At 51.3% G+C, this 25,455-nt stretch overlaps 9 protein-coding genes across 9 annotated transcripts; 5 read left to right on the forward strand and 4 right to left on the reverse strand.

Moving 5' to 3' along the window:
* Positions 1-2,222: 2,222 nt before the first annotated feature.
* Positions 2,223-3,605, reverse strand: PODANS_1_18240 (uncharacterized protein; the record flags this gene model as incomplete). Its single annotated transcript, XM_001907247.1, has 4 exons — positions 2,223-2,343; positions 2,403-2,859; positions 2,922-3,308; positions 3,398-3,605. 4 exons carry the CDS (start codon positions 3,603-3,605, stop codon positions 2,223-2,225), a joined length of 1,173 nt encoding a protein of 390 aa, XP_001907282.1.
* A 430-nt stretch (positions 3,606-4,035) lies between these two features.
* On the reverse strand, positions 4,036-5,148 carry PODANS_1_18250 (uncharacterized protein; the record flags this gene model as incomplete). Its single annotated transcript, XM_001907248.1, has 2 exons — positions 4,036-4,692; positions 4,771-5,148. Coding segments are annotated over 2 exons (1,035 nt in total), but the record flags the coding sequence as incomplete, so codon positions are not given.
* Positions 5,149-6,226: 1,078 nt separating this feature from the next.
* Positions 6,227-7,207, forward strand: PODANS_1_18260 (uncharacterized protein; the record flags this gene model as incomplete). The annotated part of the gene is made up of 3 exons (XM_001907249.1): positions 6,227-6,582; positions 6,640-6,839; positions 6,951-7,207. The coding sequence occupies 3 exons, from the start codon at positions 6,227-6,229 to the stop codon at positions 7,205-7,207; spliced, it is 813 nt and encodes a 270-aa protein (XP_001907284.1).
* A 3,814-nt stretch (positions 7,208-11,021) lies between these two features.
* Positions 11,022-14,177, forward strand: PODANS_1_18270 (uncharacterized protein; the record flags this gene model as incomplete). The annotated part of the gene is made up of 1 exon (XM_001907250.1): positions 11,022-14,177. One exon carries the CDS (start codon positions 11,022-11,024, stop codon positions 14,175-14,177), a length of 3,156 nt encoding a protein of 1,051 aa, XP_001907285.1.
* A 1,924-nt stretch (positions 14,178-16,101) lies between these two features.
* Positions 16,102-16,447, forward strand: PODANS_1_18280 (uncharacterized protein; the record flags this gene model as incomplete). Its single annotated transcript, XM_001907251.1, has 2 exons — positions 16,102-16,281; positions 16,343-16,447. 2 exons carry the CDS (start codon positions 16,102-16,104, stop codon positions 16,445-16,447), a joined length of 285 nt encoding a protein of 94 aa, XP_001907286.1.
* Positions 16,448-17,175: 728 nt separating this feature from the next.
* PODANS_1_18290 (uncharacterized protein) lies at positions 17,176-17,693 on the forward strand (the record flags this gene model as incomplete). Its single annotated transcript, XM_001907252.1, has 2 exons — positions 17,176-17,365; positions 17,416-17,693. The coding sequence occupies 2 exons, from the start codon at positions 17,176-17,178 to the stop codon at positions 17,691-17,693; spliced, it is 468 nt and encodes a 155-aa protein (XP_001907287.1).
* Positions 17,694-18,604: 911 nt separating this feature from the next.
* On the reverse strand, positions 18,605-19,846 carry PODANS_1_18300 (uncharacterized protein; the record flags this gene model as incomplete). The annotated part of the gene is made up of 3 exons (XM_001907253.1): positions 18,605-18,917; positions 18,966-19,542; positions 19,606-19,846. The coding sequence occupies 3 exons, from the start codon at positions 19,844-19,846 to the stop codon at positions 18,605-18,607; spliced, it is 1,131 nt and encodes a 376-aa protein (XP_001907288.1).
* A 1,590-nt stretch (positions 19,847-21,436) lies between these two features.
* On the forward strand, positions 21,437-23,038 carry PODANS_1_18310 (uncharacterized protein; the record flags this gene model as incomplete). Its single annotated transcript, XM_001907254.1, has 1 exon — positions 21,437-23,038. The coding sequence occupies one exon, from the start codon at positions 21,437-21,439 to the stop codon at positions 23,036-23,038; it is 1,602 nt and encodes a 533-aa protein (XP_001907289.1).
* Positions 23,039-23,310: 272 nt separating this feature from the next.
* PODANS_1_18320 (uncharacterized protein) lies at positions 23,311-25,229 on the reverse strand (the record flags this gene model as incomplete). The annotated part of the gene is made up of 2 exons (XM_001907255.1): positions 23,311-23,846; positions 23,897-25,229. The coding sequence occupies 2 exons, from the start codon at positions 25,227-25,229 to the stop codon at positions 23,311-23,313; spliced, it is 1,869 nt and encodes a 622-aa protein (XP_001907290.1).
* Positions 25,230-25,455: the final 226 nt, after the last annotated feature.

A 25,455-nucleotide genomic window follows, 5' to 3' on the forward strand; every position in this document is an offset into this window, starting at 1 on the left:
TGACCAAAAGCAACGACATCATTCCAATGCAACTTGTTCTCCGAGACGGTCTCAGAGTTGGACAGGAAGGAAAGCAACAGCCTTCCCATTGGAGAAGATGAGGAGCCGCCAGCGGGCTGCATACTCTTGTCAGCTCATCGCTCATCTTCAACTCCGATCACCACAGCACCGCTTGCTAGTCAGCTTGCCGCTTGTCGGTCCAACACTTTGGCTTTTGTCAGTTACGTGGTGCTATCTAGCCTCAACAGTAGCTCGTCCCGTCAGATCGAGGCGGTTGCTCTTAACGCCCTTTTGCGAGTCAACTGGTCTTGTCTCGGCAGTCGACCCTCTCAACTTGTTGTTTCTCGGCAACCTGCCATCGTTGTACGCTCGCTTTTCGGCGCCAAGAACGCTGCTGCTTGAGCTTGTCGTCTCACCGCCACCCGAATCCTGACATAACGGCTTCGGGCCCCTCAAATAGAGCAACGATGTGTCATTACAGTTCCGACAGGAGACACTCCGACCCTCTGCCCAGCAATACACGTATCGTCTGTTCTTCGTGCCCAGCGCCGACAATCCGGAAGGGGCAGCCACTCGGATCGGTATACAATTTGCTCCAGGGTCCCTCAATGGCAACAGTGGAGCATCTTCGTATCACGACGGGCCAAGCTGTTTCCCCGTGGGCGAGTGGATATAACCTCTGGTGCTTCGAGGCAGAAATATAACACAACATACAATCTCGTGGCTCTAGCGGTCCCCCAATTCTCTAGCTGCGTCCCTGTGCACAGTAGTTGGGTGTTGTCCTACCAAACCCCCTCGTTCATCTGCCCTATCGCTGTGCCTGTGAACATGACGTCTGTTTCCAGGTTCTCCGCCAATTGTCCATGGACATGGCATCCGGCTACGCTAGGCCAGGAACCGCCTAGAAAGACCAGAGAATGGTTCTGAATGCAACCCTTCCAACCAAGAAGCTTCCAAGATGATCGCCTCCCAGGTCCGGCACTGATTACCGGGAATGGAATAACTATCATCAATCAAAACAAGCAGAAACCGCATCAAAAAAAGGGGGGCCAAAAGAGGTGAGATCGCGTGGCCCGCTTTTTGAGGCTGTGAACTGGTTTTCACACCCTGGTTTGTTGGAACAAAGGGATGGGTCTCTTCTCTCTCCCACAGGCGCCCCCCCCCTGGGCTTTGCGATTTCTATTCTTAGAAATACCTAATCTTGCTGGGTCCCTGGCGTGGGGCTTAAACCTTCCAACTGCCGGACACGATCATCTTGTCCCCTGTGGACGGTATCGTAACGACAAACGGCTTGGTGGGGGTGGAGGGGGGAAGAGAGAAGAGAGGGAACCAGATGCAAAAAAGTGCTACGATGCAAATGGGCCGCCCATACGCAATACGAGGAAACAATTGCCCCCTTTTTCTATGTTTATATATGCGATATCGTCACGGGCCACTGTCAGTGATATGATGATGATGAGCAGTCGGATGCCTTGTCGCTTCGGCTCGGACACGGGCCTCGGAATTCCTTCCGAACATACGGAGCACGGGACAACCGAATGCGTTGGTTGTTGAGAACAATGCTGATGGAAAATAGGAGACAGGGTCACCGACCAAAAAAGATGTCTTGACATCAACGTGGTCCGTTGGTCCTTTCGATGTCCTTTCATTGACCGTCAACCAACACACCTCCTGTCCTGTCAAGACCTTCTGTTCAGAATCCTTCCCATGCAAATGCATGTCAACAAGAGCGCTTCCTGCAGAAAGAATGATGCGAGCAACTGTCTGTTCTCTGAGACCGAGGTGAACCGACCGGATCCAATGAATGCGAAATCCTTCAGCCTTATCAGCCTTATACGGCATGCTCTTTTGACGAATCGGACTTCCAACGCGCCAGACTCTGCATACTGTTATCTCCAAAGGCGTCTCCGTTGCTTGCTCTGAAGGTGTTATATGCCATACCTGCATCAAGGCTTCTCATAGGCTTCCATCCAGGACACGAGGAGCGCGAAGGGTACCAACAACCAACAAGAGTAAACACAAGATGTGATTGGTCACTGGAAACAATTCCAAATACATCGTCATCATAATATCTTCGCTATCGGTGCATGGTATTACAGTAAAAGTAGTTTCAGTGTGCTCAAAACGCTTGGCATGAATTCATGCGCTCTATCCGCGTCTTCCTGTAATGTGATTCGTCATTATCTAACCCCCTTTCGCTCATCACCAACACCAAACCGTCTCTACAACTTCTGGTACTCAAGCTTGCCCTCCAGCTTCTTCGACTCAGCCACCTTGCGAACTGCCTTGTTGAAGTCATCCTGATTAATCGCATCTCTGTCGGCCTTGATGGCGAAGAGGCCGCTAGGAAGAGAAGGTCAGCATGGTAGTCTTCCAGTATTTGTTCCTGTTGGTAGACTTACGCCTCGGTAACCACGTTTCGCAAATCGGCACCGTTCAGCCCATCGCTCATCTTCACCACGCTCTCAAAGTCAATCTCCCCTTCCTTGGCCACGCCCGCGGCGTGAATCTTGAGAATCTCCAGACGTCCAACCTCATTGGGGAGGGGAATCTCAATCTTGCGGTCTAGACGCCCGGCACGTAGCAGCGCAGGGTCGAGTGTGTCAGGTCGGTTCGTGGCCATGATGATCTTGGTTTTCCCGAGATAGTCGAAACCGTCGAGCTGGTTGAGCAGCTCCATCAACGTCCGCTGGATTTCACGATCGGCACTAGTACCTTCGCTGAACCGGCGGCCACCGATGGCGTCGATTTCGTCCATGAAGATGATGCAGGGTTCGTGCTCCTTTGCGTATCCGAACATTTCGCGGATCAACCTGGCAGACTCGCCAATGTATTTGTCGACGATAGCTGATGCAACGACTGTGGAGGTGATTGCGTGTTAGTAAACTTGTCGTCCAGAATGGAGCATGCCGATCACCTACCCTTTAGAAAATTCGTCTCCAGACTGCTAGCAACTGCTCTGGCAAGTAAGGTCTTGCCGGTACCTGGTGGACCGTACAGAAGCACGCCTTTGGGTGGCTTGATGCCTACTCGCAGGAACAACTCTGGGTTCTTGAGCGGAAGCTCAATGACTTCTCTGAGCTCGCGAATCTGGTCGTTGAGACCACCAATTCCGCCGAAGCTGACCTGGCCCGGATCTTCCAAAGACATGTTGTAGACGAGGGGGTCGACCTCGCGGGGAAGCATGCGCATGATGGTGAGTGTCGTCATATCAAGCGCCACACGGGTTCCTTGCTTGAGCTTCGCTTTGTCGACCTTGGAGCGGCAACCGACGACGTAACGAGGACCTGACGAGGCCTTAACAATAACTGCAAGAGGTTGGAATGTTAGCGGTGTGGTTGCGGGAAGTCAAATAACCATGAGCAGAGGGAAATGAACCGGAGGACGAAAAACATACACCTCTCTTCGTCAAGCTGCTTCAGTACCTCGCCAATAATCTGCCCGACACTTTGTAACGCCTTGATGTGATCCTCTGTGTTGTCAAAGTCCTTCTGAAGACCCTTGATTTCGAGCCGGAGGTTCTTGAGCTTGGTTTCCCACTCTCGCGACTCAATCAACTTCTTCTTGAAGCTGGCGAGAGCATGCTCGCGCTCCTGGTCCGACATGATGGCGGCGTGGATACGGTGGCTGTTTCGATGGTTGTGAAGGGCTGGATCTTGTGGCTTGATGTTTAAAGTCGCAGCGGTGTTTGTGATTTGGATTTTTCGGTGAAAGAAAGGACGTTGTTGAAGGAATCGTGGTTGTCAGGCTGGGGTTGAATAGCGGCTTTCCAGCTCCAGTTGCGATGCGTGTGCCACTCTGGGAGCTTATTCGTAGCTCTTGTTGCCTTGCCAGAGTGGGTCTGCCGCCCAAGTTGCTAGCCGTACGGGGCGAGCTGTGGCTGGTGCGACAAGGGTAGTTGAGGCTGATGTGACATTCAGCCAATAGGAAGCCGGCAATATTTCCGATCCATCTGATGAAGTCACCAACCATCCCCAATTGTCTCGCGAAAGTACATGGTTCAATTACTGTCATAACCCTCTGCTCCGTATTCTGTTACACGTCTCCTTTGAAAAAGAGAGATAAAAAGTGCTTTTCTCCAAGAGCTGACTCAAGTATCTCTTTGCAGCAAGCGAAATCCCTCTCCGTTTCGGCGCCTCCAGCCTTCAGGGTGTCATACGCCGTTTGGAGGGGGAGGACAATAGATGTTGGCCCAAAGAGCTTCATCTTGTCTTGCATCAAATACTTGGTGCTCCGGCATATGAGCATCGACATCCGCCTGGTTTCTTGAGAGACCATCCCTCGCGATATATGAGCAAAGGGACGCAGGTCTGGAAATAAGCCCACAATCTTCCCGACACATGTCAAGCAAATCACATTGAACGCCCAGCAATGCGTCAGGCCGTTAGCTGTTGTGAGGCTGTCAAACCAGATGCAGTCTCCATCATACCAGAAACGAGGGGCCTCAGGAGTGGCCTGGAAGCTTGTTTCCCACAGCGCAAGTCGGTCAAGCAATGCTTCGAGCTCCGTCAATAGCCTGTCAGCAGTCGTGATTCCAGCCTCCTGGCTCATTCTTTCGATGATGCCCGGAATAGCAGTTGCTTCGTTCATCAATGCTTGCATTGGCGAAGGAATGATCTCTTGGAAAGGAGCTGTTTGCCACTCTTCTGAGGCAAGGAAAGATGCCTTTCTCGACTGGATCTTCAGTACAATCTTAACAACATCGACATCGGTCAGCTACACATCGACCGAGACACACATCGAACAAGACGGAAGATCTTTGATGCTTACCAATGCCGGTCTTGCCCCGACAAATAGCCTGTGGGCGATGCCTGATGCGTAGAACTGTGGCTCTCGCGTCTGCATCAACTCCCCAAGTCCCTCTAAATGAGCGGTCCAGCTTTCAAGGCTTGTTGGCAACACAAGCTCAGCAAAGAGCAAGCACATTACAGCAGCCATTAGCTGAACCAACGATGACTTGTTGGGGATCTTGAGCGAGTCGTTGACGGATCGTAGCGCTACGCTATATGCTTCAAGCGCCGTCGCCATGGGGATCTTGCGTTGCGTCTCGCACACCAGTATGGAGAAAGCAAAGGCTTTGATGGCGGCATTCAAAGCTGTGTTGTTACCAGCTTTGACGAGATCTGGTAGTACTTCTGCCCACGCCCCTTTACGAGTCAATTAGCCCTTGTCTTTCCATGACGCCCTGAGAGCAGACACTTTGAAGGGGGAAATCGAGCCCCTTGACTTTTGAAGCCTCAAGCTATACGTACCGCATATTCGAGGAGTAGACGCACTGGCGCCTCTTTGAATCGCCGCAACATCAGTACCTGGAACATATCCCTGGATGATGATTTCTATCAGCTTGTCAAGCGGTAGGTCTTCGTGGTAAAGCGACCTGAGACTCCCATTCGGCTCATGCGTTTTCCGGTTCAAGAGTATGCCTGGGAGCTGAGAGGGGGGATGCTTGGTTACGCCAGGGTGACCAGCCACTCTAGCAAGTATCGGCTTTGTCTGAATGTTAGATGGAGCGAACTGAGAGATGAATATCCAATCCGGTGGATATCCGGGGCAGGTGATGTTGCGGAGGAGACATTGGCCGCATGAAGGCTTTCTCCCGTCACACTAAACGCGCCTCGTCAGCAATGTGGAAGGTAGGTATGATCGGATCCCGTACACTGATCTTCTTCTGCCTGCAGATTTGACATGTCGTCCTCTGTCGAATCTTCATCCTGGGTGCTGACACAGCGAGTGATGTTCAAGGCTTGGCGGGTTATGTTTCCAGGAAGGGAATAGCAACATCAGATGTGAGGGTCGCGGGGCTCCATACTTTATGTACTCCAACTCCCCAAGTCTGGGTATACCCCTCGGCGTCATGATCTGGATTTGTACATCTCTCGCATTTCCCCGTGGGATTGAAGTTTGTCGTTGCCATCTCTCCTGCGCTAAGCCGAATCGGGAGTCATTAATCGCCAAGACCTGCGCCATGGATCACAAAGCGGGGGTTAGCAACCTCCCCTGTAAAGCTTATCCTGAGTGCATCGACATCAGGCCCTTGCGATGAACCGCAGAGATCTGGGGGGTTCGAATGGAGAGCGTTGCTCTTCGTCATAGGGAACTCGTGTATATAAGACAATGAAATTTCTCCAGAATTTATCTCGACAAACCATTCCGTCCCTTCAATCGCCAGGCGCCTGTCACTCCTGAACCTCTGCATTTGACTTACACACTTGTGAACCTCTCAATCATGACCTCCTCGATCAAACTCTCGGCCCCTCTGAGCCTCACCCACATCGGCACTGCGACTGCCCTCATTCATCTTGGGGACGATAGCAACCCTGTCACACTCATCACCGACCCCTTCTTCTCTCATGCCCCATTTGAATTCGATATGGGTCTCCTTGTCCTCAAGGCATCCATTGAACCGGCTCTAGGCCTTGCCAATCTCCCTCCTATCGATGCTGTTCTCCTGAGCCACGAGGACCATGTCGACAATCTTGACGAGCCTGGCCGCCGTCTTCTCGAAGGCCGCATCGTGCTCACCACCCCTGACGGAGCAAAGAACCTTGCTCCTCGGCCTGGTGTCAAAGCTTTGCAGCCTTGGTTGGTTTTTGTTTTTCCTCTCAGAGATAGCTACAGAAGCTGATATCGAATAATCAGGGAGACTGTTTCTATCAAGCTCCAGGGACAGACTTTTGAGGTTACTGGAACCCCTTGCGTCCACCTTCCTGGTGGTGAGGTCACTGGCTTCATCCTGACAACGGAATCGTTTGGAAAGACTGATGGCAAGCCAAACGCGATATTCTTCTCTGGGGACACAATTTACATCCCTGAGCTGGCAAAGATGAAGGAGAAGTACCGTATGTTTCATGTTCCTTCACCTCCTTCACATCACCACATTACCACATTACCACAGCAGCCGTTTCTTCTTTCATCACCAAAAAACCAACCAATATCTAACAACCCTCCAGACATCTCCGTCGCCTTGCTCAACCTAGGCAAAGCAACAGCCCCTCTCCCCACGGGCCCCCTTGTAATCACCATGGACGGCGCGCAGGCAGTAAAGCTGTTCCGAGAGCTGGGAGCTGACGTGCTGGTCCCCATGCACTTTGAGAGTTGGGATCACTTCAAGGAGCAGCGGGAAGATTTGGCGCAGGCGTTCAAGGCCGAGGGGTTGGACAAGGAGGTTTTGTGGTTGGAGCCTGGGAAGAAGACCAAGCTCGTTTAGGTTGATGTGAGCATGGAACGTTTACTAGGTATCTTTCAAGGTCTGTCCAGGAAGGAAAGAGGTCCATAAAGGCGGATGAAATACATGGGGTGAAGGACATCTGGGTGGCTCCAACGAGGCTTCCTTTCAAGACCGTGATACAGCGAAGAGCGATACAAGGTAGCTTTTCCGGCCCGCATTCTCCCCCCAAGTCCGATCATGACACTGCCAATCATACGCCCTCCTGTGGCACGAGGCGCACACATTGACCCTGTCGGGGAACCTCCTGACGCAGTACTGGTCCATGTTGACGAAGTAATTTTCTCCTCTGAAAACACACGACCAAGTGTTGCATGCCTCCTCCCACCCCACGCGGGCCTGGGCGCCGTCGCCGTACTGCTGCTGTCAGGCTTCCCGGACGTCCACGTTGCTGAGCCAGACTCTGTTCTCTAGGGTGGAGTCAGCTGCGACGGCAGAAATGGGTGTTGTAGGTGCGGCAAAAGGGCTGTGAGAGCGGGGAAGCGGGGGATAATCATCTTGAAGACTGTTGAAGTGAGAGTGGTTAGTGGAGGGCCAGAAAGAGAAGATCAGGCGAGATATAAACAGAGATTTTTCAGTGCCGGCAAGGAGGAGGTAAGCTAGGCAGAACCTACAAACTTGTTTTCCTGGTGACGATGAATCTGGACTGTCGAGAGCTGAGTTCAAAGGTGTTGGGGGTTCTTATAGGGTGATGGTCTGGGGAAGGTTCAAGATCGTGGTCGTAGAGGCCTCTTTTATAGAAATTGGGAGCTCCTTTCCATTTCAAGCAGAAGTCTCGAATGACTTCAGACTTGTTTACAGAACCCTTCCTACAGCCCGGGACAGAGAAGCTGCTTGAACTTCTCCGACTCCTGTCTGCCGACCGTCAAACATGAGACATCCAAATTCGGGTATAAGATGGAAGTGCATGTGATGCTGTGAAAGTGCCTGCAACTTGCTACCTATGTTACGTTGCACGCCTAGATCATTCGATACAGCATCTACTTCCTACTGATCGATTTCGTAGTCCGGTGGAGGTTGACATTTTGACACCCTAATCACCAAATTCCCGGTTTGTATCCCTCTCTATAGGGGTCAAACAAGACAACGGTTTGGGCTGAAAAACGAGCTCTCGCGCTCAGAATTCAACCCTTGAGGATTCCAAAGACGCTGCATTCCGGAGTGTGGCACCATAGTTTCTTTCACTCCTGGGACTGCGAATAACACGAGTACTCAGGCTCTGGAGATGCTATCACGTTGGTGCAGCTGCCCATACTATTGGCAATCGTTAGGAGTACTGCTGCTGGAAAAATACCGCCGTTTAGGTGTCTGAGCCGCGACAACCTTTGGTAGCGCCAAATCAGTTGGTCAGCCTTAACCGCGATATAAATACCCTGGTAGCTTCCTGGTTGGATCTTTACAGAGTGGACGCACAAGTAGGCAGCCTTTTGGACTTTACCTTCTCATACTGCTGTCTGGTGCCGAAGGATACCGGGTCTATAGATGAACCATGAAGAAGATAAGGAAGGTACCTAGGTAGGAATGCAGCACGGAGCCGGGCGGAAAAAAACGAGTACGATCACCGCTTGAATCCCTCAAAAGCTGGAACTGTAGTTATCATCCGATTGAAGACCCTACGAGCCTCCTTTAAGAATCTGTTGTCAAATGATAGGATAGGAAATTTTGAAAATGTTGCCGCAGCTCTCAATACTTTTCGGTGAAGCAGGTAGCTGCCTCGGATGCCAACTACCTACATAATTGATAACGCACCCCATTTACTGATGTGGGCGGATGCTGTAAGTCGGTGTTTACTACATGTAAAATCCTAAACGCTGATTGTTTTCTTTATGCTTCTCATTGCCATCGAAAAATGGACATACCACTTGCGTAGTACCTCGTTCCCTTTGAAATCAAGCGATTCATCAAGGGCAAACTCTGGCAACCGTGTATCCAATATAACGCCGAAAGAATCATGGTATATTTTGAGTCTCATTGTGACTACCTTCCCTGCTTATTGCTATCTTCCAGTTGTGACACTCGACTCTTCCCAAACGGGTTTGTTGATGAGCCTTGCGGACCTTGGTCCTTACACTCCCGCAGAACCAACAAAAAGTCATGTGCCTGGACACATAAGCAGATTGGGCGTCACCAACCAGACCCCTGTGTTTGGCAACCTGTGGCAGTCTACGTGCGCATAAAGACGAACGCTTTTCATTCTGGCATGACAGACTTGTGATTTTGAAGTAGGTCTACGATGACTCAAGTCCAAGAGGAATGAAGAGATGGTGGAATAACCGGAGGAACTTGGTCCAATGGTATACTTTCTGGGTTGCTATCTTGGTGTTTGTGACAACTGTCTTTTTCGGACTTGTGCAAAGCATCGAGGGGGCTATCCAGGTGTATTTTGAATGGGAGTCCTTCAGGAATGACAGTCCTGTTTCTGTAGGGCTGCACCACTAGAGGATATGGAGCCGGGAGTCGAGAAATGCACAATGGTAGCGAGGAAATTGGAACCACAATAGCAGTCATTGGGTTTTGTAGCAGCTTGTTCATGGTGGCATGCTGTTGAAGCTGGAGCTGAAGCTGTGTCGCTGCGGTCCATGATTGAAACCGGTCACTGTCTGCTTACCCACGGAGTCTTGACAAAAAAAATGCCAAAAGGCATAAAAGAGCAGTCATAGGGAGCAAAGCTAGAGAAGGATATCCAACCCCATTTTTTTTTATTTTTTTTACAACGCGCCATGTTCCCCACGTTTAAAAGTTAATATGTTTAAAACGTCTCCCATCTACCATATCTTCAAAACATACATCAACTATCATTCAGCGTCTATCCGCGATCTTTGAACGTCTACCAACTGTCTCCAAGGGCCTATAAACTAAGGTATTTTGAAAGCCTCATCAATCATTTTCAAGGGCTTAATCAGGTAGTGCTATGTTATACATGGTAGTTAGGGTAATCGATTATCTTTGGAAACCCATCATTTCAAAGAGATAACTGTCACCGTCCTTTTTATCCGAGAGTAAATGCAGTAATCACAAGAAGGGGGCCTCTCTGCTGTAAGTTTCATTACTCTCCAATCACAAACCGCTCTTTTATAGGGCTGAAAGGACCGCTCGTTCTCTGCTTCAATCAAGCGCCTCGCAGCGCTTTCCCAACGGGGTGGCAGTGTACCACCACTTCACCTCCAAGCCCTGGAATTGTCGATGTGGGAGACCTGGACAGTCAGGTACGCAAGACAATTGGCCGTCCAGGTGACACAAGGTCAAGTGAGTGCTGCACGTCTGGTTCTTGGGAAGCGCGTTCTAGACCTCTGGATGGTCAGGGTTTCTTCGGGGTACCTTCAGCCGCATGCATCCACGTTCTTATCCCGAGAGAGATGCGCTCCCTGCTGGTAGGCATGCAAAGGTAAACCACAGCACTGCCATCGACGGCGTCCTTTTCCAGCGACGGGTTCTTCCGCTCTGTACCAGGCATCCTTAAAGTCTGTCTATTTGCCAAAAGTTTATCATGGCGACGCAGTTGGTCAACAATGGGAGTCTGAGTCGATTCCTTTTTAACCTTTACCCTTCACGTCCGTTTTCCTTTTCTTTTCTTCACTCATTAGTTTGTTGCAACCCTGCTCGTGTGTTGTCTTGTCATGAACTGGAACAATGGCGTCCCTCTCAGAAGATCGACCTTTGAAGAAAAAGAAGAGCAGAAATATCAAACTCTCCAGTATGTTCTGCGGTAGGCTCCAAGATACACAGCACTTGCTAACAGGATACCCCAGAAAATGGGAATCCAACATCAAGGCCCTTCTTGTCGAGAGTTTTTGGAATGGCTACAACTTTGGTGATGACATTGGGGCTTGTTGGCGTTGTCATCTATCTGAGAAAGACTCTCCCGGACGGTTCAAAGCCAAGCTATGCCAGCTCATCCACACTGCAAGCGCGAGGAGGGGGAGCGGCGGGAGCAACAATAATTGAACGCCAGAGAAACTTGTTTACCCTAGCGCCAGTCTTCACGGCTGGACCGCCAATACTGCCCGGAGACTTCCCGATCATTTCAAGCACTGTAGACTGCACAACGGTCATGGTTCCAGCGCGTCAAGTCAAACGACAGGGATATTGGCACACATACTGCTCGACAAGCTATTTCACAATTACTCGGACACCGACCGTAACTTTGACAACAAAGGGGCCGCTCTTCACTCTGAGGCCGACGAGAATATTTACTTTTAGACTTCCATCCGGCTCTCCTGTGGTAGATTGTACTACCTATGTTATCCCAGATAAGCTCAAGCGCGGCGAGGAGGTTGACTGCACGACTAGATACGTGCCTTTCACCACATCCACCAGGCCAACAACAACTGTAACGACAACCCCAACAGAGTCCCCTACAGAGACCTCGACAATAACGCCTCCAACAACACGGCCACCCACATCGATGACGATCTCCACCAGCTCAACAGTCTTCTCGTCCACAATATCAACATCGACAACGACAACAACAACAACAGTGGAAGATATATCCACTATGCCAACCGTTGTTGATCCCTGCGCTACGACATGGATGGACTGTCAGGACCGCATCGAGGGTAAATGCCTCACGTTTACCTTGACACTTTCAGATTGCCCTTCCACCTCGACCGAAACTGTGATAACCACCACGCCGATAGTTACGTCAACCGTCACTGCACCGCCCATTGTCGATACATGCATGGCAACTTCGGTAACCTGTACAACCATACCAATTATTCTTGCAAGGGGTCTGAGAAGGGCTGACAGGATTGACTGTATGACGTCTTTTTCAACTTTGGAAGAATGCATCTCCACCTCAACAACTACTACCACTCCTTCCACAAGCTTGCAGACTTCAACCACTTCAGAAAATGCAACAACAATTACCATCTCGCCATCCTTCACTTCTATTAACTTGAGTACCTCCACCCCGGGTACGGAGGAAACTACATCCGCCTCTTCATCAGAGCAGTCAACGTCCGCCGAAGTCAGTACTACAGATCTTCCCGAAACACTACCAACCTCTGAGATAGAGTCTCCAACTACTGTTATAATTCCGCCTTTGACTACCTCAACAGTCACCTTTGCATCCATCCCAACAGCTATCTCTATATCCACCTCAAGAAACCCTCTTATCACCACTCTAACAACTGCTCCAACAACTGCTCCAACAACTACCTCAACTATTACTCCAACTACTAGTCCAACGGCCTCCTCAGCAGCCATCACAGCGGTTATTCCATCGACTTCTGCGACCAATACTTTGACAACAACACCCTCTGCAATGTCAGTAACAACCACTCCGATAACGATTTCGACAAATACCCCATTGACTCCGTCATCGGTTGTGTCTTCAAATGCCGAATCCAATCCAGGCTCAACAACCTTAACAAATGTGCGGATTCCCGGAGTAAGCACTAGCCTCCAGACCGAGACGACAAACACGGAGTCGACCAGCTTAATCTCTTCAGCTTCAGGTGGAACTTCGACGCGGAATGTGCAGACCACGGATCCTATAAACACAGCAACGTTTTGGGGGACTGAAGCAGCGACAGAGACAAACTCGGACCCATTTGTTATTGCCCAAGTATCGTCTCAACCGGAGCCCGATTCCACAGCATTGACTGTGACTGGTTCTAGCTCGAGTTCGGTGACGTCAATTCTGACAACAAATACGGAGACTGAGGAAGCTGCCAAGTCAACTTCTTCCCAAGAATCGACAATTGTCACGGGGTCAATCTCGTCCGTCGTATCATCTTCTGAGACCAATCCATCCAGGATTTTGTCCTCCACGCTGTCTAGCCCCGACACAACCCATTTTTCATCTTTCTCCTCTGCTCAGAAATCTTCTGGGGCTTCAACTGAAGAAGCCACACCGATAGCCCAAACAGGTCAAACAGCGACCGGCTCAGCAACCGTTGGTCCAGGTGAAACCACAGCAACATCATCACCAAGCCCAGATACAGGCGCCCCAGCCCTCATGTCATGGCCATATTGGAAGATCACAGAGTCCCTCACTGGAAACCATGCCCCTCTGATCGTAGGGCGAGGTTTCATGCTCATGATGGGTGCCTTCTACCAACAGGTCATCACCCATGACCCAGTCAGGCAGCTCACAAGCGGGGGCATCTCTGCCACAGAACTTGTCAGTCCCCCGATCGGAGCTTCAGAGTTTGGTCTCTTTGTAGCTCAAATCGGCACCATCTTCGTAGCCGGTGGGACATACGTCGATACCAACTACTGCAACGACCTCGCATCTCCCACCAACATCAACCCCTGTCCTCCCAAAATCACCGGAAATCCATGGGTTCTCGACATCATCATTACCATTCTGGTGATCCAAGCCGGGGTGGTAGCCTACACGATGAGCAAGTGGTTCCAAAAGCCAGGGCGCCTCTCGGCTGACCCTACTACCATTGCCGGCGTGGCAGCCGTAATGGGCCATCCACAGATTGAACAGCAGTTTTCGTCTTTTGGCGGGGAGATCACACAACAGGAACTGCTGCATGCCCTCAAGGGGCAGGAATTCAAGCTCGGGACTTTTACCACCGAGGATGGGGTCACAAAGTATGGGATTATGCCTGTGGCTTTGTATGAGAGGAAGGATAGGAGCCAGAGGGGGTGGTGGGCGAGGACGAGGGACACCGTCCGGTCGGGGTTCAACAAGGCGATGTTTTTTAGGAATTGGAAGCTGAATAGGCTGTTTCTTGATGTTGTTTTCGGACTGTTGCTGGTGGCTCTGCTTGGGCTAACGCTGGCTTCGTTGGCGAATATTGAGCAGCCGCAAAAGGTGTTTTTGCCGACGGCTGTTGCTAGTGGAGTTGGGATGAAGATTTTGTTTGCGCTTTTGGGGGTGCTGATCTCGTCGAATTGGGGGAGGTTGTTTCAGGGTGAGTTGATATCTTGTTCTCTTTTTCCTTCTCTTTTTTCTTCCATTTTTCCCTTGTTCCCTTTTGTTCCCTCTGTCTTTTAGAACCGGACAAGCAGCTAACAGCACACGAAAAGATACCCAAACCTTCAGCCCCTATTTTCCCCTGAGAGACGGAGAAGCACGGCCAAACCCAACCATTCTCCTAAACCGCCACAGCAGCCCCATCTGCGCTTTCATTCCCCTCCTACGCAACAGACATCTCGCTGCAGCGTCAGTGGCATTCACCGGGATCATCGCAGAGTTTCTCATCATCGCCCTCGCTGGCCTGCCTTATCGACCGGGTCAGCTTCGATCCGAGTTCTTGTTTTGCGGCATCGCTAGTACCATCATCCTCTGCGTCATGCTAGTGCAGTTGGCACTGGTGATTATCTGGCGCAGAAAGCTGCCTCACTTGCCCCGCCAGCCGGATACAATTGCTGCGGTGATGACATACGTCGCTGGCACGAGCATGGTGAGAGACTTTTATGGGTTGGAAGAGATGAAGACCAAGGAGAGGAACAAGGCGATTGTCCAAATGGGCAAAGTGTATGCGTATGGGTGGAGGCAAGAGCCGGAGGGTGGGATAAGATGGATTGTGGATGAGGTTCCTGACGCGGAGAGGAAGAGTTTCTTGTCCGGGACGAGAACGAGTGCAGAGTCGTCGGCCGGAGGGAGGGGTTGGTATAGACCGAGGGGCCGGGAATGGATGAGGGACGTATAGATGTGATATGACTGGATGTTATGAATGAACTGCTGGACAGCACATTATGTATACCTGCCCCGCCTAGGTAGATAGGAAGATGGCACTGCATATAAATTGAATTTTACACTACATATCGTCCTTAACCACATCTTAAAAGATAAGGTAATTAATAACACTTGAAAGATAAGGTGGTTAAAGGTCTCAAAAGATAGTTGGTAGGCCTCAAAAAATGGTCAATAGGCCTCGAAAGATGGTCAACAGGCCTCGGGAGACACTTAGAAGACCTGCTTCCAATTAGAAAGGGAAAAGTTGACGGTCATCATACGTTTCACTGACTTACTGGTATTTTTTTCCAGGGCGTGGATGGCTCCTATCATGATGACATGCAACTATTTGGAACAAGTCACACCAATAGACGGAGGAAAGTCAACCTCTGTGGGGGTTTGTTTGACCTGCCGTGCTGCCCCCAAAAGATGAATTGTGTCCACTGCCGATAATACAGCCTGCTGACTGGACACAAACAAGCGCGTCGATCGGACGATCAAGCCGATCGTATTCATGCGATTTGCCTTTTTCTACCTTTCATTTTTCGTTTGCACGCCAACATCCAGGTTACATTTTGGGGGTGGTGTCAATTCGAAACGGGGCTATTCCCTGCGGTGCGCCTATCCGAGACAGTGGGCGCTATCGGACACTAACAGCGTACCACTGATTTCTACAGGCTGCAAGATAGCAACTCATAGCACTGCCATCTTATACTGGAAAGGCAACACAGCCCGATCACCAACTCCGCAGCGGCAGTTTGAGACTGGGGAACACCCCGCAGAACCATTCTTCCAGCATGACAAGAGGAGTCGTTTGCGGCATCGTGTTTGGTCGGTTTACCAGGGAGAGGAACAGCCTTGGCAGGGAATGCCGTTTCAGCTTTTCTTGGGGGGAATATGGATACTTGCAAGGCGGGACCATTTGAGATGAACATGCATTGATAAATAAATACAAAAGGCATCCTTCCCTGGTCGTGGGTGTTGGGCGTTTGCTGGTCGGTTTTTTGGTTTGTTGTTTTCGTTCATTTCCTGCTGTGCTTGTGAATACCTGCAGCTTGGGGCCTGCAGTGTCCCCTTTCACCACGCGGTTTTTTCTTCTGCTTGAAATCATTTTCTTTTACTGGCATCGTTTCTCTTAGGGGTTGCTTGATTCATTCATTCTATCCAGGCAGGCCTGATTAGCACCGGCAGCGCCGTTACCATCGTTGAAAACCATCCAGCAAAGACAAAATACTTCAAAATGCGAGCCTTCATCCAGACCATCATCTTCTTCCTGCTCAGCCTGCAAATGGTTGCTGCGTTGGTCATTCCAGTTCCTCTCAAGACCTCATCTACTCCCCGGCGACGAGATACATCGAAGGAGTCTGAGTCAGCGTTGCCGCCAACCCAATACAAGATCACCGACTTCTACGGCCAAGCAGTAAGAAACCATTTTCCATCGATGCTATAAGAGGAATTCAAAGACTAACAGTCATTGACAGGCATGCCACAACGTCTTGACATCGTGCCGCGCGGATTCCGACTGTTGCTCTGGGCTGCAGTGTGGAAACTTTGAAGGGGAGATGCTGTGTACGCCTCGAGGTTAAGAAACTCACCATGGACGAGAAGGCCTTGTTGCACAGGAGCTACATGTATGATATTGGCAGTTGTCTACTTCAATTGTGTATGCTTTTGGTAGTGTGTACCCACCCCACGAACAGTTGTCTGGAACGGTTGTAGGATGGCAAAAGAGAAACAGATCTTGGATCACACTATGGACTTTTGCAAATTGCAATACTGCCTCTATTGGTTGGAAGGAAGCAGCGGGGGACGGCTCGCTTCTTGGTTGATGATGTGAGGTCTACGAGACAGTTGCTGGAAGGTACGGGACTCCTTGCTGCGCTTCCGACAACCGCAGGCATCCAACAAAAGTTCTGTCACTTTGTCACTCAAATGGAAGGCATACTGGCAGCAACTGGCCCTTTCTGTCTCCAGTAGGCTTCCCTCTCCAGTAGGTCTGGGGTGGGCGAGCAACACCAAACCTCAAGTCCTTGCCCATGCTCTTCAGCAAAACGGGAAGGAACACAGACAGGGCGAAAGCCTTTTTGGCAACTCATGTGACTGACTTCTTCTGCTGTTCACGCACCAAGGGCCCCAGCCTTACTAATTCTCTGCAAGTGTCGGCCACCAGTGTCTTCGGTCGGGTTTCGGATTTTTGAGTTGAACGGACGTCCGGTGAGCCGGCGTCTTACGAGACCGTTATCAACTGCACCCTCCAACATCGAGATTCACTTTTTCAACTCCGCTGTCCCTGCCGTTACTCACCCTTACAAAAATGCATATTTCTCCACAAGAAGCCCACCACGTCGCCGTTCTTGCCGGTCAGGGAGAATGCGCCAAACTGGTGACAGCCGTCAAAGCTCTAGCGTTGCGAGAACATGAGTCGCCTGCCGACATCCTTATTGCTTGCAAGGACGACTTTCAACAGACAGCTGCGCATATTGCTGCAAAATCTGGGCAGTCAAGTGTGTTGACGCTTCCCTCTTGTCCGCAGCCGATACTAATATTCAAACAGAGTCCATCGACACACTATCCGATCTTTTGGATGACAATGAGAAAAGAGCAATCTATTTCAACATGGCTAACCGTTTTTCCGGGGATCGGCCCATCCATACAGCCATGCGCCATGGGTATCTGGATGCCTTCAAAGCCTTGGTCAATCATGGCGCGGACCCGACCCTGAAGAATCGCTTTGGAGATGTCGTTGAGGACTATCCAGGTGACTTCGAGCCAGAGGAGGTATCACGAATTGTGGAGGAGTATAGGACTAAGGTGGACAAACTCAGGGCATAATTTTGTATTGAGAACTTTGATTACTCTCTAATCTTTACTGTTATCACAGCCACCAACTCCCGACAAAAACAGCCGCAACATAACCCATGAACAGGGTATACAGTACCACAAAGTCCACCTCGAACAAAGACCACCTGACATGCTTTGCCTCCTCCGTTGGGTAACGCGCACCGTTTTCCTCCCGCTTTCCGAGAAGTCTGTCCCGCTCAGGTACGCTAGGCGGCCGGAGAGCGTACCTCAGCGGCGTCAAGCATCCCAACATTGTCGGAAACCAAAGATGTGATGGCCACGCTACTGTCTTGAGCAGCTCAATCCACATGTCCCTATTGAAAACCCAGTTGCCAGACATCCAATGCGGTCCGAGTACCCGGAATGCCTGGAGGGAGACACATGAGGCAAATGCCAGCACGACGCTCAGTTGAACCCAGGCACCACAGTCGAAAAGGATATGGCGCAGCCGCTCGCGGAAAGGAGCACGGCGTGCAGGGTTCCGCTCTTGGAGGCTGTTGGCAATGCTCCCCGTTGGGGTGAATCCATCAGGCTTACCCAGGAAAAACGTCTTGAACCACGCAACAGTGTAATCTGTGTCATGTTAGCCGACGGTCCTTTCAAGAGTCTGGCGGACTTACAATGAGACATGTATCTCATCATACCCGTCTCCATGACTGCAACCCGGTATCCAGCCATCACACCGATGTGGCAGTCATGAAGATAGCGTGTCAGGACAATGGCACAGTAAAGTCGAAGCAATAGCTTCATTTCCGCCTCGTCTCGCCAATACATCAGGTGCGTACCAGTCAAGAACACAAAGGGCGTCAACAACATGAATACCGTGGCTAGCTGAGCCTTGGCGTGGACGTTGATACCGCTGGAGAAGCCGACCAACTTGGCAGCAAGGGTCATCCGCTTGGTCAGTTTGCTGGAGAGATATCCCTTGAAGTTGACAAACATCTGAGCTCCACCGATGTACTGCTCTCATCATTAGGACAGATGACACCACACGAAAGTATAGGGGAACGTACCCATCGAGCAAATTGCTTCACATGAGCAGCATATGTTTCGGGAACCAGACCATACTGAAGCGACTCGGCCAGATAGGCAGAACGCCACCCCTCTGCCATCTGCAGCATGGAGCTGTAGATATCCTCGACAAGGCAGTCTGTAGGAAACCCACCGATATCGTCCACCGCCTCTCTTCGGACGACCCAGCCAGATCCGAGATTCCTGTCCAGTGTCAGTCGCTGGGCCCCAAGGCTTCGAGGGATTACTTACCAGCCGAGTCCGGCATGGTCCCTGATGATGTCCATACAAAGCCAGTTGATAGAACTCTGCTGATTCAGCGGGTCATTGTCCGGCACATTGTAGAACAATTGGGCAGGACAAACAACTCCCATCTTGGGATCCCTGATCAGATGTGCAACACACGCCCTCAGCCACCTCTTTTCAGGAATCATATCAGCATCCAACCCAGCTACAAGCTCAGCCCGCCCACCAGGCAGGGTGTCAGACACAGTAATTGCATGATTGAGGTTGCCAGCTTTGTACCCTGCCGGCCCATACTTGACACGCGCGGTGTAATACAAGTTGGGCGTGTCGGCGGCCAGCTGCAAAACCCAAGCCTCCAGCTTTTGGTTCCTGCCATCATCAGACACGATGACTCTGAACCGATGAGCAGGGTAGTCGATGTTGAGTGTAGCGCGAACGGTATCTTGGATGATGTCGAGCTTCTCGTTGCAGACTGGGATGATGATGTCCACGCACGGCACATTATCACCCAGTAACCGAAGTCTGGGCCGATACCGAGCAAACAAGGATGCTGCTTTGACCAAAGAGGCAGCGATTGCGTCGGCTGTGTGTAGGTTTCCAGTCAGTGTTCTGATCAAATCTTTCTAGGCACCAAGGATCGGCTTACCTGACCAGAGACCCTCAATGGCAAAAGCAAACCAAGCGAGATAGAGCTTGACTCCACCCAAGCTTCCGTCCTGTCCAAGAGCCAACAGGATCTCTCCCTGGATCTTGGAAGCCCATAAAAGCAGAAGGCAAGGGATGATGGCAGTCAAAAACACGAACCGGGTCAAGAATCGACGCACAGGCCCGAAGTTGGACTGGATTTGGTCGTATTCTTCGCCATTACCGATTTCAGTAACCACCATGCAATCTGTGTCGGTGATGGTGTTGTCAAAGGTAATTGGATTGCCCAAACTGTCCCAAAGAAGAGGAAGAGATGCTTTGGAGGTTGACAGAATGGATGATGTTGACTTGTTTCGGCCGTGAGAGGTTGGAAGGGGCGCTTTGGCCGCCTGCCTGAGGCGATAGTCGTCCTCTACCGGAGAGTGTATTTTGTACTTGAGACTAACATGAGAGTGTCAGATGACGGGAGGTATCTCAAGGTTTTGAGTGTCTACGGCTTCTAGGCGCTGCTCGACTTGCTATCCAACTTTTCATCGCGCTCCTCCACCGAGACCGGAACAGCACACGCCGGACGGAGAACTAGACGAGAGGTTCTGTTCCAGTCACCGGATAGACTCATCTCGACGCCATCTAGCTGTGCGTGATGCAGGTTGTGCCATCACACCAACGATTCACGCATATCAGGGCAGGGTGTCAGAGTCTACGAGGCGCCAACAGGCGGAGACGGCGATAACGACCTGCCTGTCCCGGTGGTTTCCCGCGTCTCTCTGTCGGCACCAAATTTCGTGATAGTAATGACTCGGACTTGACAACCAACTCCACCATTTCCTCCATTCTCGGCGGCATCCTCGGTCCTGACCCCTCACCTCCGCAGTCTGGATTCTTCACCGCTACAATCGACAGAATCAAATGTCGACAGGAGGACATTCAAGAACCCACTTTCTGCAATAGAACCGCTTCATGCTACATAGGTATACATCCCATAACCAGCCACAGAGTTCCCACACGGCCCCTGCGTGCCGTAGCGGCCTGGAAATAAGAACTCTAAGTCAACCACCCTACACCCACCATTCCGGTAGGCTAGCCTTGACCCATGGCAGACGAACTGGTTACACAAGAAATGTCAGACGTTCAAAGGAATTGGTGGGATAACAGACTAGTCGAACGGTTGGATACCGGTTGACTGGCTGTGGCTGTCGTTGCCTCGCACACAGAACATGAGCTAGGATTCCTTCAAGAATGATGAATTCATGCACGTGGCTCAAAATATCGCAGGAACACTAGAAAACAACAAGCAAGATCGAAAATTCACCAGGGATCGGTTAAAATGGAAATTTTCGAGGACACTACAACAACCCATGCCAGGATCACGATGGACCTATGCATGCACCAGTTGCACTATTGACCCTTGATAAGTGGCAGCAAAGGATCAGTCACAGCTCGCCACCGAGCGGATCGTGAAAAAATTCAAGAAAACTGGATGCGGGCCACAGATGGTGTGGGCGCTAGAGATTGTTGTTGTGGGCCAAGACATGGGGATAGATAGGGGTTCCATTCATGCAGCACAGTCTTGACAACACAACCTGTTGCTATCATCTCCATATGGAATGCCAGTCTGGACCAACCGAAAAAGAGGAGATATTGCGCAATCTAATGCGAAGCAAAGATGTTTGAACAGCTGAGCACATCCATCATGGACCCTTGTTCACGCCCTTTCGTCTGTTTCGGATGAAGATGGACCTGTCTGACCTCTGCCTCGCCTCGTTCTTGGTCGGCTTTCATGCCTGAAATCAAGCTCAACTCTTGAAGCTCTATGAAAGTAATTTACAGCAATGTCAGGCCTAATCAAAATTGCCTCACTGGCAGTTGTGCTATTCCTGTTCCTAGCCCTCACCTTTCAGTTCCAGTTCAACACAAGCGTCTACGTCCTAGTACAGCAAAGACAAGAGCACGCAAACGCTAGAAACATTGGCCGGTGGGAACAGAGCATACCCCTTCCCATCGTCCCTGTAGCTATTGCGGTGCTGCCAAGAACAGGCAAAGTCCTCGCCTGGGCTGCCGACAAGCCAAATGTCTTCTCTAACGCGACGACACATACTCTCTCCGTCATCTACGACCCATCAACGCACCAGGTCAACAATCAGAATGTCACCATCACACACCACAACATGTTCTGTCCCGGCCTCTCGCTCGACACCTCCGGACGGGTAGTTATTACAGGTGGCAGCACTTCGGATGCAACCAGCATCTATGACGAAGTCCAAGGGAGATGGCTTTCCGGCCCACCCTTGACTGTTGGTCGAGGGTATCACTCTCAAGCGACCCTCTCCGACGGACGCGTCTTTACCATCGGCGGTTCCTGGAGCGGTCCTCTGGGTGGCAAGAACGGGGAGATATTCGACCCCAACAAGCAAACCTGGACAGCCCTTCCAAACACCCTCGCAGAGCCACTCCTCACAAGCGACTTCCTCGGCCCCTTCGCAGGCGACAACCACGCCTGGCTCTTTGCCTGGAGGAACGACTCCGTTTTCCAAGCCGGGCCTTCCAGAGCCATGAACTGGTACGGGGTTTCCTCCTCAGGAGTCTGCCAACCCGCAGGTTCTCGAGGAAAAGACACCGATTCAATGAACGGAAACGCGGTGATGTACGACGCCCTAGCAGGGAAGATCTTGGCTGTGGGGGGTGCGCAGCATTATAACGACGCCGCCGCGACTAACGCTACCCACATCGTCACCCTCCCCTCCGACCCGTTCACCATGCCGCAGGTCCAGGAGCTAAAGGGGATGAAATATCCCCGAGCATACGCCAACAGCGTTCTACTCCCAACCGGCGAGGTTCTCATCACCGGCGGAGCAACATACGCGAAGCAATGGGCGGACGTCAACGCAACGCTCGTGCCGGAGTTGTTCAACCCTGACACGCTGACTTTCACACCGCTGGCCAAGATGCCCATTCCAAGAACATATCACAGTGTTGCTGTGCTATTGCCTGATGCAACTGTGTTGACCGGGGGAGGGGGCTTGTGCTGGGAGAAGTGCTTGGGGCCGGAGGAGGAGATAAACCACTTGGATTTGCAGAGGTTCACACCACCTTATCTGCTGAGTGGAGATCCGCGACCAAAGATCCTGGAGATTTCCGACACTGAGGTGGATCTGGGAGGAGTGTTTGAATTGCTGGTAGGCGGGGAGGTGGCAGAGGTAGCGATGGTGAGGTACAGCAGTGCGACACATGCGATCAATACTGACCAGAGGAGGGTGAGGCTTGTTCCAACGGGGTTGGGGAAGCAGAAAGGGAGAGCGCTGCATAGAGTTGAAATTCCCGAAGACGGAGGGGTGGTGGTGCCAGGATATTGGATGGTCTTTGCCATCTCATCAGGGAAAGGGGGAATGAAGGTGCCATCAGTAGCAGAGACAATTTTGATCCGGGCAAAGTGAATGAACACAAGTTTATTAAAGCAAACTCCACTCGGACAAGGGCACTGGTGACGTAAAAGAACATTGCACCCCAGGCTCCGAAATCGGGCAGAAAATAACAGACACCGTCAAACTGCCTGGCGGAAGATCAACAGCCAGAACACTGACCCCGGGGTTCGGCAGATCTTCTCGGCCACCTGAGAGAGGATGCAGCTTGGGTGACCGAACTGGCTTGGTAGTACGAAAGACTGCAGCTCGGGGTGACAGGAGTAGCACATCAAGAGCCTTTCCATTCAGGCGTAGATCTGATTATCCGTCGTTAACATCAAAGCAGCGAGAAGGGGGGGGGGGGGGGGGGGGGGTTGAAAAGGACACTCACGGGCTATCCTCCCACTGTTACTGTATGTGATATGCGCTTTGGTATGCATTCGCCACTGACTTGTTTCCAACGCGTCAGTTATCTCGTCCTGTATCAACACCTTACTCCGCTCCGGGAGTAATCGAACTCCACGCTTGATGCTCATGCCGTCATATGCCTGGGTTAGATCCGCAATCCAAAAACCGCCAGCGTCGGTCTTGCCCTTGGTCTTCTGAGTGACCAGAGTGCTCTCAAACTTCACTGTTGGCTCAGCGTCAACAACCTGGTTTGAGTTGTTGTGGACAATCGTGTTTTGACCAGCTGTACCGCAGCGGTAGTAGTCCCATCGGACACTGTCCTGATCTTCACTCGAAAAGTAACCAGGAGCATCGTAGCTGTCTTGGCATAGCTCTGTCGCCCATCGTTCTCCCAAGGCGTCCAGAACGAAATCACCGGCATCAAGATTGCCATCTGCCAAATATGTCAGTCGATGTTACTGCCTGGATGAAGGGTTGCTTTACGTGTGGCGTGTCCGGTCATCTTTCCTCCTTTCATGGCGACAAAGACACCATTAGAATCCGTCCAGGAAGATCTCAGTGATACCCAAGCGCCACTGGGGTCAGAGAAAGCCTTGTCCAGAGGCAGATGATCGTGCCATTCCCCCTTGAGAGAAGATTCATACCAGAGCATTGACAACGGATCAGCCGCATCAGGCCTGTCCCTCTGAAACAAACCATACTCAGGAATGCCGTACTCCCTCCCATAAAAGAATAGCGAATTCGCCGTAGCAGTAATCTTGGACGGACCGCAATCCCTATAATTGAACTTTTCCGTCATCCCGATATTATGAATATGAAACATGCCCGTCTCCCGAAACTTGGGATGGCTGTCCAACATCCCAAAGGTACTCCCCAACGATGTTAACAACGCCGACGAAAGCTGTGCATGCGCCTGCGTCCCAAAATGCCAATAATCCGGCGTCTCAGCCCACGTCCCGCTCTCGTCAACACTCTTGCCACAGTGCTGCTCTGCGTTTTCCACCGCCCTCCCCAACAAGCTTCTCGCCACACCACTGGTGTCATCCCCCAACACCGCCAACGCCCCCACAATCATCCCACCCGCAGTAACACAGTTCCAGTTCCCCGTCACCCCCAGAAACCACTCCTTCCTCTCAAAGCTCTCCAACCCCTTTCTCAGGCCTAAATCAACAACACTCCATCTTATCCCCTCTCTCTCCTCAGCTGTCCATGCGTCATAAAGCCAGTCATACGCAATCCCAAACGCGACCAGAAACTCGCCTACATCCAGCCAATGATCCGTGTTCCAGCTGTCGCCTGGCGTCCCAAACGAAGCACCGGTAGAGTTCCCGGCTGTGTGGACGATTTCTTTCCAAATGCGATCTTTCCACTTGGGGTCGTTGGTCAACCGGTAGGCGTAAGCCCAGTGCTTGATCCTGAGCTGGACAGTCCTCGCGATGTCGAGGATCCCACTCGTTCCGTCTTTTTTGTAGTCTGGAGGAGGTAAAGAGAGCATCTCGTCGGCTTGGCGGAAGATGGTTCTGTTCCACTTTGAAAGGTATTCATCACCTGGTATTTGGTCCGGAAGGGAGGCCCATTTTGACGTGTTGGCGAAGAGGCGGGGATGGGTGGGTTCAAGATGGTGGCCAAGAATCTGGATGGTGGCCTCTTCGTTGTCTGTACTGGCGGCGGTGGGCAGTGGCAATGGTGTCTGCAAGGTTGCAGTCACCAGCGACGACCGTAAATAAAACGTCAGGGTGATGGTCGACATCGCCAGTGCTGCTGCCACAACGACTGCCCCCGGTACTCGTGCGCGCGGAGAGGATTGCCAAGACATGGTGATAGCTTCAGATGGGTGGGCCCTCAAAAAGCAACCCTCTCAACCTTCAGCACCAGCTGGGAGATGACCGAAAGAATGATGCAAAACTCGGCAGGGAAAAGAGAGAAAACAGGCTTTTGCTCACGATCCGGCCATCCTTTCCATCACGCGGTTCGTCCATTTACGACCCTCTTGCCATGTCGCTTCTCAGCTCTGCACGAATAGCCCCGTCTGTACTGCAGCA

This window comes from Podospora anserina, chromosome 1 (assembly GCF_000226545.1).
Source record: "Podospora anserina S mat+ genomic DNA chromosome 1, supercontig 4".
NCBI classification, from domain to species: domain Eukaryota; kingdom Fungi; phylum Ascomycota; class Sordariomycetes; order Sordariales; family Podosporaceae; genus Podospora; species Podospora anserina.